At 41.0% G+C, this 19800-nt stretch overlaps 1 protein-coding gene across 2 annotated transcripts in view; it reads right to left on the bottom strand.

Annotated features, from left to right (window-relative positions):
- The window catches only part of LOC144535945 (disks large homolog 5-like), a 38064-nt gene that overhangs the window by 6079 nt on the left and 12185 nt on the right, over window positions 1-19800 (bottom strand). For both annotated transcript variants that reach the window (XM_078278754.1, XM_078278756.1), the window contains exons 6-31: window positions 19757-19800; window positions 19022-19334; window positions 18175-18405; window positions 14539-14723; window positions 14287-14412; window positions 13897-14029; window positions 13654-13778; window positions 13095-13270; window positions 12768-12871; window positions 12182-12274; window positions 11119-12075; window positions 10860-10983; window positions 10507-10651; window positions 9785-9906; window positions 8853-8936; window positions 8598-8757; window positions 7516-7678; window positions 7298-7431; window positions 6657-6821; window positions 6231-6414; window positions 5471-5619; window positions 3268-3438; window positions 2970-3166; window positions 2279-2422; window positions 1935-2062; window positions 1289-1398 (exon numbers count right to left, since the gene is read on the bottom strand). The exon at window positions 19757-19800 is cut by the window's right edge and continues 213 nt beyond it. In XM_078278754.1, coding sequence (XP_078134880.1) covers window positions 1289-1398; window positions 1935-2062; window positions 2279-2422; window positions 2970-3166; window positions 3268-3438; window positions 5471-5619; window positions 6231-6414; window positions 6657-6821; window positions 7298-7431; window positions 7516-7678; window positions 8598-8757; window positions 8853-8936; window positions 9785-9906; window positions 10507-10651; window positions 10860-10983; window positions 11119-12075; window positions 12182-12274; window positions 12768-12871; window positions 13095-13270; window positions 13654-13778; window positions 13897-14029; window positions 14287-14412; window positions 14539-14723; window positions 18175-18405; window positions 19022-19334; window positions 19757-19800 — 4667 coding nt within the window. The remainder of the gene's footprint in view (window positions 1-1288; window positions 1399-1934; window positions 2063-2278; window positions 2423-2969; window positions 3167-3267; window positions 3439-5470; window positions 5620-6230; window positions 6415-6656; window positions 6822-7297; window positions 7432-7515; window positions 7679-8597; window positions 8758-8852; window positions 8937-9784; window positions 9907-10506; window positions 10652-10859; window positions 10984-11118; window positions 12076-12181; window positions 12275-12767; window positions 12872-13094; window positions 13271-13653; window positions 13779-13896; window positions 14030-14286; window positions 14413-14538; window positions 14724-18174; window positions 18406-19021; window positions 19335-19756) is intronic.

Raw genomic sequence — 19800 nt, 5'->3', positions numbered from 1 at the left:
CTACAGAAGGCAGGCAGTGGGAGGTGCATTTGTGTGTATGTGGAGGCGGCGGCAGGCGAGTGTTTTAGCCGCCCAAACTACAAAGCGGAGCCACAGGCCCTGCGAGCTCTCCCTGGACAGCTGGCACTCAGCTGATGACAGCGAAAGCTTAGCAGGAATCAATCTCCAACATGTTAGCATGCTGCACCACTTCATAGATTTGTGCACGTGTGTGCACGTGTGGCCAAGAAAGCCTGTTTCTGCCAGACCTGAGTGTGTCTTTATTTTAAAGATTGGGGGGGCATTTTAGGCCTTTATTTGACAGGAGAGCTGAAGACATGAAAGGGGAGAGAGAAGGGGGAATGACCGCAGCAGCAAAGGGCCGCAGGTCAGAGTCGAACCTGGGCCCGCTGCATCGAGGAGTAAACCTCTATATATGGGCGCCCACTCTACCAACTGAGCTATCTGGGCGCCCGTGAGTGTGTCTTTATTGTGTGTGTGTGTGTGTGTGTGTGTGTAAACTACCAGTCTTTTGTGTTTTTTGCCCCCAACGTCTCCTACCATGCTTAGGGTTCAGCAGATTTAATCTTCCCAAGCGATTACAAATGAAAACGGAGAGGGATCTTTGAAATATCAAAATCCTCCTATCAAAACCTCAGCAGGTGGTGGGAGAGAGCAGGCTGTGGATTCTGAACTAATGACACTGTGATCAAATCAGCTTGATCAATTAGTTTTTGTTGTGTCTGCAGGATAAATATGATTATGAAAGCAACAAGACTTCTGTAGATGTCAATTTCCTGAGTGTCTGTCTCGATGGAAAGCAAATTAAATAAGAGTAATCAAAAATTATGTTTCCTGGAAGGCGAACTGGCATCAACATAGATAAGAGCTATTTTTTTCCTTGACCAAAACATTTTCCTGACTGGGAAAAGACGGCATTTATGCCAAATAATCTTTGTATCTGTTCCATTTTTGATTACGCATGAACCTAATGTCCAATCAGTTAACTGCAAAATAAGAACATGTAATTAAATTAGATGCTACAGACACTACAGTATATGTTGAGGACATGTGTGCATTAATAATTCATATTTTGACATTATTTTTGGCCTAAATGTCTGTTAAAAATCACATTTTCCAAACATATTCTCATTAACAGCCTCCAGAACTAAAAGCTTTGGGTGAATGATTTTCTCAGCATGTCGTTGAAGTGGCACCAAAACACAAAGCATGCTTGACATACACTTGACATGTCTTCAGACAAGAAAGCAACTGAAACAATCATCTTTCAAGGCATGGGATTACTCACTTTATCTGCTTGGCATTTTTGTAGCGAATGAATATGACGATTGGGTAGATGTGAACGCTGTGAAGACGCTCGATGGCATGAGGGGCAATGTCAAGTAAACAGTGACAGTCCTATGAGAAAAAAATGACAGCAAAAGAAGAAGAAATGGGGGGTGGTTCATAGCAGCATGTTGCAAAAAATATGCCAAATGACTAATATTTGTTTATCATACTTTGCAATGGTTTTTGGATATATAATTAACATCCAACATAAAGTTGACATTGAAGCTGCATTTTTTATTTATTAAACTCAGGGCAAGCACAAAATAGTACACACAACTGCTTGACTCCCAATTTGGACAAATCATCATCAAAAACCATTAAAAGAAATCCTTTATTTTTGATCAAATTGGCAGTTCAGCCATATTTCATTAATTATAGACAATTCATTGCATCTGAATACTGATGCACAGATGTGCTGTTACGAGTCCTTTAGATCTAGAGAGACTTAGTTCCTAATTGCAATGAATGTTACAAAGACAGCGGTGCACAAACTTAGCAGTTATAAAACTCAACAAAGACACAATTGCTATCAATGTTCTAGTCCACAGATTCATATTGACAGATCTTGTTTGCAGTTTGATCCACAGTGATGTGAATTTACGTACCTTCTCGGTGATCTCCTTTATTGATGCTACAGTTGTCACATCAAAATGGCCGCTCCTCCGTTTGTAGTCGATGAACACACAATCCTTAACTCCCCGCTCTATTGCCTGCTGAGATGCCTTCATAATCTCTGGAAGCAAAACAAATTAAATTTTGAAAAATTGTTTAATTCACACTGATTAAGTTACCTCTACTTGTTACATGAATTTCATCTTTAATTTTCTAACTAAGTAGCTCTTAGTGAAACTCCAATCTGTATGACAATGATAGACACGTTAAAGCCTTCATGAATAAATAAATAAATAAATAAATAAATAACAGACTCATTCTGTGTGTACAGACTCACCAGGCAGACAGCGACAGAACTGGGCAGGAGCCTCCTTCACCAACATGTCCTTACTGGCCTCCACTAATGGTCCCAAGATCAGCACCGGTCTGGGGAAAGAGCACTCCACCCTCTGAACCCGCTGGTACATCAGGCTGACACCATCTGAGCAGGTAATACAATTGGTTACAAAATACACAAGAGGGCATAGAGATACAGCTGGCCCTTATTTACCTCGGAGCATTTAAACAGCTACGTTTCAGCTCAATGAGAAAAATGAAGTTCAGACACTTGAGAGTTTTAGAGGATGAATACAACCTGTTCGAGACTCTCTCGTTCAGTACATTTATTTATGTCTGTATATGTAATTCTCTTTTCTTTACTTCTTTTTCCGCAAATCTAATGTTTGCCATAAACTGGAGATGCAAGATCAACCCACAGCAAAACCACATTTCACTGTTCCTTACAATGAGTACCGTTATTTTGGAAACTGAGGCTCCCTTTCTGTTAATAAATCTTTCCTTTTATTAACATTAGAAATGTTGACAGTAGGAATACTTCTTCCTCTACTACTGTGACAAGGTCACTCTGGAATACTTCTTCCTCTACCACTGTGAAAAAGGTCGCTCTAGAACCCACTATTCTCATCAAGTCATTACGATGCTTTCCTTGTGCCTTTCTGATGAAGCTGCTTCAGTAGATGATACCTCACCTTCTGTGATGGGTAAAGAATCTATGCTTATGTGGTCCAGAGCCATCAGATCCTTCCCGTCTTTGGAACCGCTGCGTTTGTGCTTCAGCCTCCGGCGGAAAAAGGATCTCCTTGCAGCGGCCGACAGAGTCTTGCTAGTGCTGTTATCATCTTTCATATCGGCCATGCCGTGTCTCCTGTAGAACTCCTGGTCCATCCTTAGGGAGATATATCAGCATATTCAACTGTAATCACACTTCTGTTCTTTAACAATGCTTGATAATGTGTAAAAGTAGAGTAAACTATAGGCTGGACTTACATATATTTACTTGGAATCTGCCCCTTTTCTAGCTTCTGTGCATTCTCGTTGAGTTGCCAGGCCATCCAGTAGCCAAAATTGCCATTTGGTAGCGTATCTTCAACATACAGGATGTCATCTTTCTTAAAGCTCAGTTCCTGCTCTACCTCTGCCACCCTTTCATAAAGTGCTCTGACAAGAAATGAACAATGAAGCAGTTATGATGAATACATTCCTCTGACCTCTAAACAAGGACATAACAGATTGGGAGACAATTTCACAGAAGGTTATGAACATTAAAAGTGCTTTAAGATTCAACCCTTTCATAGCCTCTTCGACATTGCCTAAGATCATCTGTAAACTATCATTTTGAACTGGTAAATTTCCTAACAAAATGAAAATGGCTAAAGTTGTGGCACTGTATAAAACTGGGGACAGACACTTCACAAATGACAGGCCCGTTTCTCTACTTCCACAATTCTCAAAAATCCTAGAAAAACTATTCAATAACAGATTAGATACATTTTTAAATAAACATAAATTACTTTTGGACAGTCATTATGGATTCAGATCAAATTGCTCAACATCACTGGCAATAATTGATTAAATTGAGGAGATTACAAATGCAATAGACAAACAATGTGCAACTGGAGTCTTCATAGATCTTAAAAAAGCCTTTTACACAATAAATCATAACATAATCAACAAACTGGAAAGGTTTGGGATCGGGGGGTAGTATTGCACTGGGTGAAAGCTTACTTAAGAGACAGGAAACAATATGTGAATTTGGGAGACTATTCATCGCCATGCTTGGACATTGCTTGTGGCATCCCCCAGGGGTCAGTATTGGGTCCAAAACAGTTTCTTCTTTATATAAATGATATTTGCAAGGTATCAAAAATATTAAAATTAGTACTATTCGCAGATGACACAAATAATTTTTTTGTTCTGGGGGAAATTTAAAGGAACAACTGGATATTATTACTTTAGAAATGTGCAAATTAAAAAGGTGGTTTGACAAAAACAAACCACATCATTAAACTTCAGTAAAACTAAAATCATATTTGGTAATTGTAAAAAGAGTACTCAAGTACAGATACAGGTGGACGGTGTGGACATCGAAATAGTAAATGAAAATAAGTTTCTTGGTGTAATAATAGATGACAAAATAAGCTGGAAATCTCACATAAAACATACAAACTTTCAAGAAGCATTTCCGTACTCAATAAAACACATTCTGGACCACAAATCATTCCATATTCTTTACTGTTCACTTGTATTACCATATCTAAAATGACTGTGCATAGGTTTGGCGCAATACTTATAAAAGTACACTATCATCACTATCAATATTGGAAAAAAAGAGCAATACGAATAATTCATAATACCGGTTACAGAGAACATACAAACTCACTATTCCTAAAATCAAAAACACTGAAATTCAATGATCTGGTTCATTTCCAGACAGCACAAATAATGTATAAAGAAATAAACAACATAATCCCTGGCAATATTCAAAACATCCATCCATCCATCCATCTTCATCCGCTTATCCGGGGTCGGGTCGCGGGGGCAGCAGCTCCAGCAGGGGACCCCAAACTTCCCTTTCCCGGGTCAAAACATATTTTTTAATAGAGATGTGGGATATAACTTGAGGGGAGAGTTCTTTTTGAAACGTCTTTGTGTTCGTACAACGTTAAAGACTTTTTGTATTTCTATATGTGGAGTGAAATTGTGGAACGGATTGAGTACACAGTATGACCCAGTTTAAAAAAACGGTACAAAAATATGGTTTTCACAAAATACAGGGAGGAGGAAGGGTTTTGACTATTAGATTTATTTATTTGGTTACTTACATTATTTTTTTTTGGTCAATATATACACATTAGAAAAATGTCTTTACCTTAAGGTGTGTAAATATACGTATAGGAAAGTGTAAAGAACGTGTTAAATATGATATAAATACTTTATGATGTAAAAATGTACCTATTCATGATGACTATTATATAGTAGTGGAAAAGGGGGTAGGATTAAATAAGCTTTTGCTTCTTCCTATTCCTTTTCGGACATGTTAAATTAATATTTTGTTTGTTTTTGTGTTTTTTTGTTATTATTTTAAAATGTTCGAAATAAAGCATTCATTCATTCATCATGTTACTGAAGGTTATGATGATGTGTCTCATACTGCAACATATTTTTGGATGGTTGAATTAATAGTGAGTACCTTATGAAAAATCCATCTCCGCGGGACTCTTTGATGGCAGAGAGGTTGTCCACACAGTTCTGGACCTTGAATGCGATTGTTTCAGCTGGTTTCAACATTTCCAGGTAAGCCTCTTCTTTAGTTTTGTTCTTCATGCTGATGCCATTGTACTGTTTGGAAACATCCATTATACAGTTGACAAAAGGAGCTTGGCTGCCAACACAGAATGACTCATCATTTCCAGTAAAAGCAAGCCAAACAATGCACAAAAAACAGACATTTATAGAGGGTTGTACTTTACTCGCCTATTTGCAACAAATGGAGCTAAAATGGAACAGTTCTTGAACTTTAAACTATGTGTCGCATGCCAGAAAGCCACCCACAAAGTGGATGAAACTACAGTAGGATGAGCAGAGCTTCTCTTTGTTTACACTTTTAATAGCATTTGTATTTAGCATGTTATTTGTTTTTTTCATGTACTCTCTCTCATTAAATTATGACGGTTTCCTTTGTTACCTTTGAAGCGATTGGCTCGGTGGTAGCACAGGAAAACAAACAAATAATCAACATGGGGGTAGGCTCATTCAATGAGACCGTGAGGTTTCAAATTTCGAAAGGTGTGGCGTAGGTAGCCAGGCGAAAACTCCTAGACCAGTGCAAAGGCATGCAGAGGTCATTATTCCCACATTGTGTCTAATAATGTGTTGGCACCAACTGCCCAAGTCATTTTTATTTTGCACATGACGTTCTTAGTTAATTAAAGTGATTTCATTGCAGGTACCTCCAGTATCAAATCTCCAGGCAGCAGGCCATCAGGACTCTTAGCAGGGCTGTCATCATCCAGACTCTCAACAAAGATGCCGTAAAGGTTTCCTCCACAGACCTGAACTCCCAGCTCCACCTGGATCCTCTTCAGCCTCACCAGCCGAGGCTCTGCAGCCCGGCGGGTGCTGGAACCAGGAAGCCTAAAAAAAAACTTTCAGTCAAGCTTTGAATTTGCCTGCCCCTCCACCTTAACCCCACCACAATGCATACCAATGGCTTTAAAGTTTATTTGTTGGCTATAGTAATAACAAATTGTCACTTATCACAAGACAAACAGGAAAAAAATGTCACAAGTGAAATACAAACAGAATATGAAACACGAAAAGACACCAAACATAAAAATAGCAGTATCGTTGGGAACAGAAATATATTTCAGTCCCACCTGAAGGAGTCTTGAGGGCTGGTGGCAGGAGTCGTCTGTTTGGACAGCGGCGTCATGGTGCCCTCGTCCTGCTCACTCAGTGTGTCGACGGTGGAGTGATTGTCCGGGGTGGTGGCTCCACTGTCGCGGGGAGTCGGCTGGTTGCTGATGAACTCCATACGAGAACTAAGGACAACAGGAGAGGAGTCAAAATCTTTTCCACTCTTTGTAAAATTACTTAAAAATAAAGGAGTATGAGTTTTGGAAATAAAGTCAATGTAAAAAATGACAGGAGTTGAAATAAGGACACAAAAGCTGTGGCATACTCTGTGCACTGAATATTTACTCCATGTTTAGTGTTTGCATTTGTTACTTGATATCTGTTTTGTTAATTTGGCACTGAAGTATGTTGTCGTTTGGTTGCGTACTCCTAATATGTTTGTTTGCTGTGGACACAGCGGTATGTATTTATGTATTAACAGTTTGCATAGTAGCATAACCAGTCATCTTTTTTTACATTATACTGAAACAACTTTTACTGGTACTGTGCTGACAGGTTGTTTTTTTTTGCCAGAATGGTTCATTTGATGACCTGAAATTCACGAAATGAATCTGTGTTTAAAGTTATTTTTATTGGTGTTCTTTCCCCCTCGCCTTCTTACCCTGAACGAGAGTGGTTGCCCAGCTGAAACATATGGGGATTATACTGAGCCAAAATAGTGACTGTGTCACATTGCTGCCCGATCACCAGCCGTGCCTGCTGCTCGTTGGCATTGCGAAGGTTGATTCCATTAAACTGGAAACAACAGTGATTTATTAGACACAGAAAGAATTAATAAACAACAGCTAGATATCTGTTGAAGTGTGGTGGCTGCTGTACCTCGAGGAGTTGATCGCCGTACTCTAAACGAGCTTGGTGTGCGATGCTGCCTGCTGTCACTTTGGACACAAATACACCCCCGTTCTCTCCACTCACAATGGAGATCCCCAGTGGTTCTGCTCCTTTCTGTACTGTCACATTGCGTGGCTCCTCCAAGTATGGCCTTCAGGGACAAAAAAGGGGAACATGCTCAACTGTAATGTTCTGACATCTGTGGGAAACCATGAGGCTGCTGGTAGGATGCAACATGCAACTCTGAATGAGATAAACTCAATATAATTCCATACAAAATTCAAAGAAGCTGTTGCCTGCAATTGGACATTCCAATGCAATGTAGTTCTCCATACTGTGATTTGCTTCTGACGATTTCTTTAAAGCAAAGATGCATTGCAAGCCTTCAGGTTAAACAAGTCTCAAAAATAAAGATATGGGAGGTGTGTGGGACGTGCCAAGTGGATTTCAGAAACTAACAAAGTCATGCGATCATACAAAATTCAACAGCATTCTGAATAAATAACAAGCGCAGTAAATAGGATTACTTAAGGGATACACATCCATTAGCTCTTTTTATTAGGGCTATTGAACGTTCAAACAAATCTAGCACCAGTGCTGCTACATTGTATATCTGCAGTGTGTACACAGAAGGTCTTGATATCCCTGCTCTAACAGCCTTGTAGGTAGTGCATATACTTTACGTGCTACAAGCAGCACAGGACAAACCTCAAGCTTCTTAAAGAGAGGAACTTGGGCTTTGCTGCCAATGGAATTCTGACAGAGGAAGTATTATAAGAGACAAATCTGAGAAGGAGATGGAGAGAGGAAAGACAGAAAAGTAATCACCCAAGGCAGAAGGGAAAGATTTCAAGTTGTAATGAACAGCAGAGAGGAGAGAGATGAGAATAAAATTATAGATAGGTAGTCAGTGTTCTAATGCTATGAAGATGGAGGCTCACTGCTGTGTTTACTGCTTTACAAGCATTTAATCACAATGAAGCAGACAGAAGTACAGACAAATGGTGGAAAACACATCGTGTTCGGCTGAATGATGGCAGCATAACAACTCGGACGAGGGGCTGGCCTACCCATCCTTCCGCCTGTCACCAACTGGAGCAGGGCTGACTGATATCCTGGGCTGGGTGGAAATGGAGCTCTGCGACTGGCTGCTAGTGAAAGACGACGTCTCCAGGTTGACAGGGGACATTGGAGGTGTCAGGCTGCTACATTCTGAATGTGAGAGGGAGCCTGAAGTGGCAGAGGACAAGGGTATGAATTCGGAATTGCTGTTTGCTGCTGTGATGCTCCTTATCAGATGATGTAGCTGCCAAACTCAACTGTACCTCTGTCAGATCCAGTGGAGCGCGGATAACGAATTGGAGTGATCTTAATGCGTTCTGCCCTAAACTGTAAAGTACTGGAGGAGCCTAAAGACCACAAACAGAGGAAACGTATTAAAAGGCTCAGTTCACTGAAAATTACAAACAAAACAAAAAAATACATTTTCTCACTTGCCTATGTAGTTATTAAGCCATGCAGATACAGGGTTTCCCCCAGGATATTGCTTAATGAAGGTGGTCATTTGTTTTCCCCGACATTGCGATAGACTGCTCTGATGAATTACTACAACGATAATATATGATGTGGCCGATCAGTCACTGTCATCTCCTAAGTCGATACATCTCGTTGTCAATTTAATTACTAGAAGGATCAGAATCAGAGATTGTCTTTTTTATTCCATGTATTCTTCTTCCTTGTCAAAACCTGGCCCCTATATTACCCACAATGCAACTTGTGTGTGTTATACTAATAGCAGCTAACATAGCCTCAAGCCGCTTGCCTCGAGTAAAGATGAGGGAGGGCTACAGAGGTCTGGTAAGCTCACGTCTTTCTAACTCCACACCCCCAGATTTTTTACATACTTACACTGGGAATCTCAGGGATTTCTGCCATCATCCCACTACACTAGAGGTGCAGTAGAGGTGTGTGCTGAAAATAATGTCCCGGTTACTTACTACTTCCTTAAAAAAAAAGAAGTCATCCCTAGTTCACAGTGAGGTCTGTGTATTATCCAGAGTAACCCGGACATTGTTTCGGATACCTTCAAACACAAGTAATCAACCAAAACTATCTGCATGGCTAGATACCACTAAAAGTAAGAGAACATTTGTGATTCCAGTGACCCGACTCTTTAAAACACAAAAATATATAAGAGTTAATTTAAAGTACATATTATACAAGTTATAATTTGCCTAAACTAGGACTGCATACTTACCCAGTCTGGCACTGGAGGGCAGGGAGTTGGTACTATGTGGTGGTTGGCTGCAGCTTTTCTCAGTCAAGTTCCCAGTGTGCTTGTGGCTGAGGTCGAGGCTGAGGTGACCTTGATGCTGGGGGCTAAAAGTGGAGAAAAAGGCATCAGTAAGTCCCCCTCCGGTCAATCAGTCAACCCAGAGCAAGATGTAATTTGCTACATGCCATGTGTTTATGAGATCTAGGGCAGCGTTGTTTTGTTCAATAAAATGCACCATCATAGGATTATTAAATCAATGACTAATATAATAATAATATAATAATTTTGAATGTAAAATATAATAATAATATATTTGAATAAAAAAAATATATATATAGGGCTGCAACTAATTAATACTAATAAGTACTTTTAGCATCAAACAGTCAAAAAAAAATCATCGTCAAATCTATACAATATCAGTGAATAGTAAAACACGCCCATCACAAGGTGGCATCCTCAAATGTCTTGTTTTGTCCAACCAGCAGTCCAAAACCCAGAGATATTCAATATATAATGATATTAAACAAAGAACACCGAAGATATTGTGGCATGTCACAATGTTATTAGTAACACCTGTGCTTATCCTACTGTGATGAGTAAAACTGTCTGCTGTGAAAAAGAACTATTAGTGAAAGAAAACAAACAAAGAAAAATGGAAGGAGTCTGGAAAATAAAAAAAATTAAAAACTGGCAGATGTTTACACCTTGTGTGTGAATGTGGGTGGATGCCTGAGCTGGGAGCTGGAGGACAGTTGTTGGCCTGGATCTCATGGCTCCAGGCGGTGTACACCGGGTTCCTCATCACTGCCGTCACAGCAGTACACGGGGCTAAACCTCGCTGTGCTGGGTCTGGAGGAACACACGGAACAAGATCAAAACATCAAATCAGAATCAACAAAGACACTGTGATAAGAAGTACAAAGGTACGGTCAAATTACATTTCCGTCCTACGTCTCCCATTCATTTCGATTGAAGCCTGAACGAAGGACAAATTCAAGCATGCGTTTCCTGGATGTAAAAGCAAAACAGAACAGGTGAAGTTGTTCAGATGACTTACGTGATGTGATGCTGCTGTAGCTGGGGGGTGCAAAGGGCATGCTGTACCGATTGGTTCGCATGGGAGAGAAGCGTAACAAGTCCATCGGCTCTGGGGAGTGCTCGTCATTAGAGAAACTCTGTACCTGCAAGACGCAATCAAGGAGGGATTCTTTTTTTTTTTCTCGTATTTAATCAATTCATAATTTTGTCTATAACATGTAGAAACACACATCAACAAGAATGCCAGTTCAGATAAGGCTGTATCTCAGTTACTGTACCTGCATGGGAACAGGGATGTGTAATGGAGTAACATTTCGCCGCAGTGCCGGTGCTGATTTTGGCCGGTACCTCCTCTTCTGCCGCTCCTCTGCTCTGTGTCGAATCCCCTCCGTGTCAGAAGGTTTCTTGAAGATGCTCTTGGTCTCCCCTGGTGGAGCATCAGTGTAATAGAGCTGGTTCCCTGCCTTCCCCTCGTCCTGCGTGCTTGTAGCTTGGGCTGGGGATGCTGGGGGAGTGCCGGTGGTGATGGTGGAGTCTGATGCCGAGCTGTTCTGCTGGCGATGTTTGAACCTGAACGAGTCACTCCTTGCTGGTGGGGTGGGAGGGGTCTGAGCGGATTCAGATATTGAGCTCTGTGGAGAGTGCTTGGGCATCTGAGAAAGAGACATGTAGTCCAGTTTCGGGGACGCATCAGGTCTCCTGAAAGCATTCACATCAAAGATGGACTTCCTCTGTTTGGCTTTTTTGTAGATGGAGAGCTGGGCACACTCAGAAACAGCAGCTCCCGCTATGACTTTAGGCCATGTGCCTCCACCAGGCTTTGCCGATGAGCTCTGCACTCTGTCTACAGCTGTCTGAGCAGAGCTGCAGTCGGAGAGGACGGGGGTGAAGGAGCGATGGTGGAGCTCCTGCCTCCTGTAGCAGAAGTCGGGGTGGGGCTCGGAGGGACTGTGGGAGGTGGAAAGGGAACGGGAGTGAAGAGAGCTGTTGGAAAAAGGCTTGAGGTGGCAGTGAGAACTGCTGCTGCTGCAGTCCATAGAGTCACCGGTATCCTGACACACTTCGTCCCCTCTGCCGCCCAAGTCACAGCTACAAATGTCTGTTTGTGTGGAGCAGTTGTGCTTGGAGTTCCTGCAGTTCCTGGCATGGATCTCGCAGGACTGGAGCCGAGAGATCTTTTCTGAGTCTCTCAAACCTTCAAATAAACTCTGGCCAGAACAGCTCTGTGGGAGGAACTGGTGATGAAGGGAGGCAAGTAAAAACTTATTTCACTATACTTATTTTTTAAACATCAAGATATTAAAGCATACAAGTGTGGGTGTGTAGGTCTGAGGACTTCACCTTCATGAGGGAGATGCTGAGAGAATCACGGCAGCTCCTCAGTAGAGCCTCACATTCAGAGAGCGACATGTTATCGAGTGCAATGCCATTGATCTGTAGTGGACAAGATCAAAAAGATTCCAGCAGTCACGACATGGCTTCAAAGACAACATACTATACATGTCATGTGTATACATGGGTGGGAATTACAAAGTTCACCAAGTGTGTCTGTGAACATTCTGTTTCTTTCACTAATATTTCTCGAAGATGACAACATGCATAGTAAATGTGCAGTGTGCTGCTGTTGTAGAGTTGGTGGAGAAGAAAAAAATCTTGGTGAAACATTTAGCCTTTTCCATTTTGACACTAGATGAAACTTTTGAATGTTGCTAATTTGATTGACATCCATTTGAAAACCTGGTAGTACAAAATGGTAAAATACATAGGTTTCCTGTATACAAACTACCAAGACAGTACACTATGAAGATAAGTGCATTGTGTGCACTTCAAAAGTATTGGTATATAGTGCGTTCCTTCCTTTTCATGGCATCAAATAGGCATCATCTCTTGTCATTTAACTTAACAAGTTTTTGGACAGCATACTCACAGCTAAAAGTCTGTCTCCAATAGTAAGAGAGCAGTCTCTCGCAGCTGGACTGCCCGGAGCCAACATGGCAACAAACACTCCACTCTCCAAACCTATGCCACTGTCTGAGAGGTAAGACAGAAAAACAACCATAAAGCATATAACATTTCATGTTAACTGTCCATCTTTCAAAAAACATAGATAGATTACATATTTTATCTATCCATCATCTGTTCATTATTCCGTTTGTAGTACTAAATAAGATTAACAACTACTGAGTATTAGTTGCCTGTTTACAGCAGCATTTTAATAGTTTGGTTTATTTCTTAATTGGAGCTTGAAACTGACCTTTATGTCCAGCCAGGTTTATCTGGATTGGAGTGATGATCCGTCCTCCTAGTGACTTCCTCCTGCGAACCACCATATTGATCACTCCCTCGCCGCTCAGCACCGCTTTGATCACCTGCTTCCTATCTTTATTGGTCAGGTCCACATCATTAATTTTCAACAACCAATCGTTTACCCTGCACAGAGAGAACCAGAGCGATGGTACAATGAATCAAATTCTCCAAAAGACAATAAGGACACAAATAAAATGTAGGACTGGATATTGAATCTCAATGCTTCTTGAGTTACGACCAAAATGTGTCTGATGCATTAAGTATCAAAAAGTGTCAAGTATCAAACGTGGCATTGAATCCTTTTTGCAGATTCTTAGGCTTTTTTCTTTTCTTTGATCCGATATTTCTTGATTGAAAACAGGAAACTTTTTTTTAACTTAAGACAATATTTTATTTATGCAAACACACTGCATTTTTCAGAACCAAAAGAATATAGAAAAATGTCAAATGATACCCAACGCATACAATATTTGCTTTAATTACTGAGAAAGCAGTGAGACATTTACCTTAATCTTCCTTCAGCAATACTTCCTTTATCCACCTTACTGACAAATATGCCACAATCTCCTGGTAAATAAGGATCATTTACCCCTTCAGCAATATCAAACCCAAGTGCTTTCAAATCCATGTCCTGAATAAGACAAAACATAATTAATTTACAGTCTGATACTACATTAAAATGTGGTTCAGTCAAAGTTAATTGAATTAATATACATTAGGAAGATAACAAGATTCCCAGTGGTTCTTACTCTGTCCTTCTCAAATTCTACAACTTCCGTCTCCCACTCCATTGAGTCCGTGTCGATGGCTGAATCATGTGAACTGTGAGCCATCAGGTGACGAAACCGTGCTTCCGTTTCCAGCTGGTCCTCCATCTTTTCTCTGCAGGACACATCAAATGTGTATCTCTTAAATTAGTACAGTCACCTTTAAAAGTAATTTTGCTCAGTCAGTAACATACGTCCTCCACTGGGTGGCACAAAAGATCTGGTATGAAATCATTCTGGATCCCCAAAACAAGAGGAGCACAGACCGACACAATTAGAAACTTAGTTAATAACATTCAACCTAAAAAATGTGCAGAAAATGAGCCTGTCAAAAAGTTACAAAAACAAAAAAAGTGTGGAGGAATGACTCACTTTAGTTCTTTGAGTTCCCGCGTAGCGTCGTTCTTCTGCTTCCTCGTGTCATCCAGATTCCTTAGAGCATCTGCCAGATCACTCACGGCTCTGTCCCTCTCTCGCCTCAGGTTGTCACATAGCGTGCTGACAGATGTAAACATTTTCACACAAAATCAGCATCAAACAAAATGTAAACAAATCTATTTTCATCCAAGCCTCTCTTTACATGCAACATAAACACAACAGACATCTTTTGAACACACTCCTTACCGTATGCTCTCCCTCTCTGCCACTATCTTGTCCCTCTCCTGAAAGGCCCAGTCTCGTCTGCACTTGGCTACCTCGGCCTCTTGCACGGCCTCCTTCAGCTCCTGAGAGATGGCCTCGTACTGCTTCCTAAGCATCTCGATCTCCTTGTTGGCTCGTTCCATGTCCAGAGTGGCAGAGTCTTGTTTCTGGAGGCATTGAAGGAAATGTAAAATGACGAGTGTGAACGTAGGGCTGTACAAAGGGTGTGAGCAGCAAGGTGCTTTTAATCTAATATTGAGCTTGATGTTATGGTAGACTCACTTTAAAAAAAAAAAAGACTTTATTTGATCATTTTACAGTTAGTGCAACTTCATCCATTTTTCCTGCAAGAAATATTTTTGCTCCAACACATGTATGAGACACTTGAGTCTGTGTTCATCCCGACATTAGCAGTGTATAAAAGAAAAGGCAGTCACTTAATTCATTTCTGAGACCACAGCACTGGCTCAGCAGGGGTTCTGATGTACAGGCTCCGGCACAAAAAAAAAAAAAACAGTTTTCTGGCAAAAAGTTGAACCTGGCTCAACTTTTGCTGCAAAGCAATGTAACATCATCCAGTAACTCATCACAGGGGCCAATCATATACAAAGCTAAAAAGCAACTTCCGTCCATGATGAGGGTAGTTTGAGGTGTCATTGATTGGATCGGTTAGTGTGGTTTGAATAGGGTCAGATATAACATAAAAAGTGTACGTCTCACTTAGAGCCTCCTACCACAATAGTATATATCTGATGCCTGTGTACAAGTCCACTTTCAGACGCCTTGAGCGTGAGGAGAAAACTCTGGACAGAAGACAGTATTTCCTCTCTACAGGGGTGTCTGGAACGTACGGATTGGAATTGTTTTTACGACACACTTGACATTATTGAACTTACGGAAACAATGTCTGCCTATGTCAAATCTTGTGTTGATATGGTTATTCCATCTAAAAAGGTGGTCATTTATCCTAATAACAAGCCTTGGGTAACATTCAACATTAACATTCAGTAACATTCAAAAGACATTCTATTTAGGGGACCTGGTAGAGCAAAAAGCTGTCTCAAGAGAAGTCAAAAATGAAATAAGGAAAGCAAAAATCCAGTATAAGAATAAAATTGAAAATCAATATAATAGTGGGGATCTAAAAGCAGCCTGGCAAGGTATTTAAACTATGGCAGGAATTAACCAGCCTGTATGCAGAACAGGGCAACCAATAAAATTGATAGACGACGACACTTTTAAATCAATTCTTCTGCAGGTTTGAAAGGTCCTTCTCAGATAGTATAGTCACATTGAGAGAGACGTTAACGCCTCAGACAGGGACAGAAATACAACAGACAAAAGTCACAACACTACTTAAAAACACAAAAATAGGAAAGGCTGCTGGTCCTGACGCCATCTGTGGGCAATGTGCTAAAAGTGGAGATATGACAGACAGACATTTACCCAAGCAGATCTTATTACTAGTTTTAATTTGTTTAACAAACAGAAGGCAGCAGGCCTATGTAAATGGAAATATGTCCTCTGTCATTGTATCAAACACAGGCTCTCCCCAGGGCTGCGTGCTCTTCCCCCCTGCTTTTTATATTATACACTGACAACTGAACAGCTATTTGGTGAAGTTTTCAGATGACTCAGCCCTGTTGTCCCTCCTCCAGGGCAACCAACCTGATCATAACAGTGACCTTCCGGAATTTGTCAGATGGTGTGACTTCCTTGATTTAAATGTGTCTAATTTGTGTTTAGTTTAAAACTAAAGAATTAATCATAGACTTTAGAAGGCACAGTGACAACCAAAACCGGGTATAATACACAACGAAAATGTTCAAATAGTTCAAATACTCCAAACTACTTAGGCACAGTGTTTGACTCACAACTAAAATTCAGTGAGAACACTGATAGCATTATTAAGCGAGCAAACCAAAGAATATACCTACTGAGGAAGCTTAACTCTTTTGGGGTCTGTAAAAGAATTCTATGCACATTTTATCAAGCCTTCATTGAGAGCCTATTAACATTTTCTTTGTTGGTTTAATGGACTATCCGTGAAAGACAAAAAGAGCTTGAGCGATATTGTTAAGGTATGCTCAAAAATCACTGGTACCCAGTTAAAAGATCTCTGTTCTCTCTGGAAAACACGAGTTGTCCAGAAAGCAGACAGAACATTGTGCCAACCAGATCATGTACTCAGTAATGGATTCGGCAGTACTATGTGCCAATACAGAAAACTAACCGCTATGCCAACTCATTCATTCCCTCTGCTATAAGACTGTTAAATGAACAACATACAAGACTGTTTAATGAAAACACATAACTATAACAAAACTGGTTCTTGCACTCCGCTGCTCTGTTCCATCACTGGTAGGTGAATGTGTGTGTGTGTGTGTGTGTGTGTGTGTGTGTGTGTGTGTGTAATGTTTGAGTCATGTGTAAATGTGTGGATGTTACGGGAGAGAGAGAAGCATCTGTATACAGAGGGATGTATGACTGCTGCAGTACTATTTATTGTTTATTTTAATTTATTATTTTATAACATTACATTATATACATTGCGTGCTAATGCACTTTTTAAGTTTAACCCTTAATGGATTGGTTGGCTGTAAAACAGAATTGCCCCCTTGGGGACTAATTGAGTGTCAGCGATAGTTCTGGCAGGCCAAGTAGTCAAGACGCTGCTAACGCAATCAACACTGTCTCATCAGCTGATCTGCTCCAGCTGAGCTGCATCAGATGATGTGCATCAGCGCATCAGCTGGTCAACTCCCCTCACTGCTTAATGGCTACGCTCAAACAGGGCGCCCTACCTAAAGCAGATTCAGTTTGCTGCTCGCTTCTCTGCAACCCACCACCTCCCCAGCTCCACCTTGTCCTGTATAACGTGGCATTTGCTTCTATGTCATCGTTGCTGCTCTGTTCATATGGGGGAATAATTCAGCTCTCCCAGTCCTAAACTGTGTGAGCGTCCCCTAATGCTGCTGCTGTCCACTGACTCTCTGCTATTTCATGGTGCTCATGAAAGGTCTGAGGACTCCCTGAACGGAGCCATTCCCCCAAATTTAATTCAGAATTTTATCAACTTGAATTGCAATTTATTTAATACAATTTCCTATATCATTTTATTGTCGCGACTTAATGTACCTGACAGAAATAAAGTTATCTGAATCGGAGTCTGCTGGTGTGTCTGTAGTAAATGCTCTCTAAGTCTCTCTCGCTAATTGTACAGCAGGGAGACAGCCAAGTGTAGTGAGAGCATTAATTTAGTCCATAGCTAAATTAATTCCATTAGACTTCACTGTACTGTTGTTTGGCTTAATTATCCATTTCTGATGCAGTGCAGTTTTCTTGTGCACTTCAAAGTCAGAGAGCCTTTTCATTGTAATTGCTGTAATTTCCTAATGCAGGAATCTCAGGACTTTCATTGCAATTAATCTGACAATCACAATGAAATGAAGTGGGATGGGTGGTACACTTTCTCAACAAAATCAATGTGTGGAAATCCGCCAGCTGCTGAAAAAAACCCTTTACTACTACTCTATGAGATGGGATGAAGGGATTATTGTCAGGGGTATAAATCAATCCCTCCATTTGTAATGATAAATCTCCCATCTGTCTGGCTACCTGTCTGGCCTGGTAATACTCTCGCAGCAGCTGGTCCCTCTGGATGATGGCCTCTGTCCTCTCCTTGCGGGCCACGTCTCTCTCTTCGCGCACCGCCTCAATGTCCTTGCAGGCCTGGCTCAGCTCTTTCTGGGCCTCGGCCTTGTCCTTCACCTCGTGGCAGTATTTCTCCAGCAGCTCGTTCTTTTCACAGATGGCCCGGTCCCTGTCCACCAGTGCTGAGGCCAGCTCCTTCATATTGCACAAAAACATATCAGAAGTGGATGATTGATTAAAAGTGAGTAAATACTCATCTTCTTTGTCCTGTTTCTTGTCCAGTAGTTGTGACAATGGAATTTCCCTCTTGGGTAGCAATACAATCTTATCTTATCTCATCTCACTGAACTGAAGGTGCTACTAACACAAACGTCCTATTAGGTGAAAAACTGAGGATTACAAAGACCTTTTCCCCTTTTAAAAGAAGTAGACAACAATTTGTGTTGTCAATTTTGAGTTTTTTTTTTTTTATTGGCTGGGCGACTCAGGTTGAACTGTAGCCTTTCAATACCAATGATGACACGATTGCTTTTTTGCCAGCCTAAATAAAAAGCTATGGGTGTTGCCAAAATCAATAATGACGGCAGCTGTAACCAGCTTAACTACAGTTGATACATTTGTCACACAGATATTATGCAATAAGTCACACAAGTACTAATGTAAAAATGAATCATGAAAACATGTTTTACAGATATGAATTAACAAGTCCATTATCTAAACGGGTCTGTTCTCCCATTTCTTAAAGGAACATGTTTAACCTAATTTAATTCTTAGTATGGGACTAAGAAGAACCCCTTGATTCAGCCGTTACCTGTCGGAGGGCCTCCAGCTCCTCACTGGCCACCCGTCTCTCTGAGGAAGTGTTTTTCAGCTTTGCCTCTGCCATCTCCAGCCCTGTCTGAAGCCTGTCCACCTCTTTGATCACCTGGTCACGCTCGCTCATGATCAGACGGTACTCGTTGATCACAGAGTCCCGCTCCTCCTTGTATTTCTCGCCTTCTTTTGCCGCCTTGAGCTGCTGGGTCTTCAGCCGTGTCGCCTCTGACTGCAGTCGTTCCATCTCTCGCTGCAGCTCCTTGTTCTGGGATGCGGCCTTGGCCAGTTCTTGCTGCGTGTTGTCAAACCTGTACCACATAGGGAATGTATTGGGTTTTACTGTTTTTTTTATAACTTTACACCCTTTGCAGATGCATTTTCTTTTGTTGAGTTGGGCTAAAAAAAAAAATATATAAATAAATATATATATATATATATTAAAACAGAAACACAGACAGGCAAAAACAGCAAGTGACCAAGCTTGTAATCTCAGCATCATAAAGGAAACACTGAAATGGGAAGGCATCTGCAAAGCTTCATCTGCCTTGGAGTGAGAATGTTTTAAGCACTGTGCCTATTTGACCTTGGCATTACACTTGGCAGTACTGAGTTTGAAGCAAGGTTTGTTGCAACTACCGGTAATTATTAGACTTTTTACAGCTGCTGAGTCTGTGTGTGTGCAGCTTCTATTGCTGCCAATTTGATTTGTCCGCGATATTTCCGGCTTTACCTTCTTATTGACGAGGAGAACTGCTGCTGATAGTGGATGGCAGC

This window comes from Sander vitreus, chromosome 21 (assembly GCF_031162955.1).
Source record: "Sander vitreus isolate 19-12246 chromosome 21, sanVit1, whole genome shotgun sequence".
Lineage (NCBI taxonomy): Eukaryota > Metazoa > Chordata > Actinopteri > Perciformes > Percidae > Sander > Sander vitreus.
This window is presented reverse-complemented; position numbering and strand designations above follow the sequence as displayed.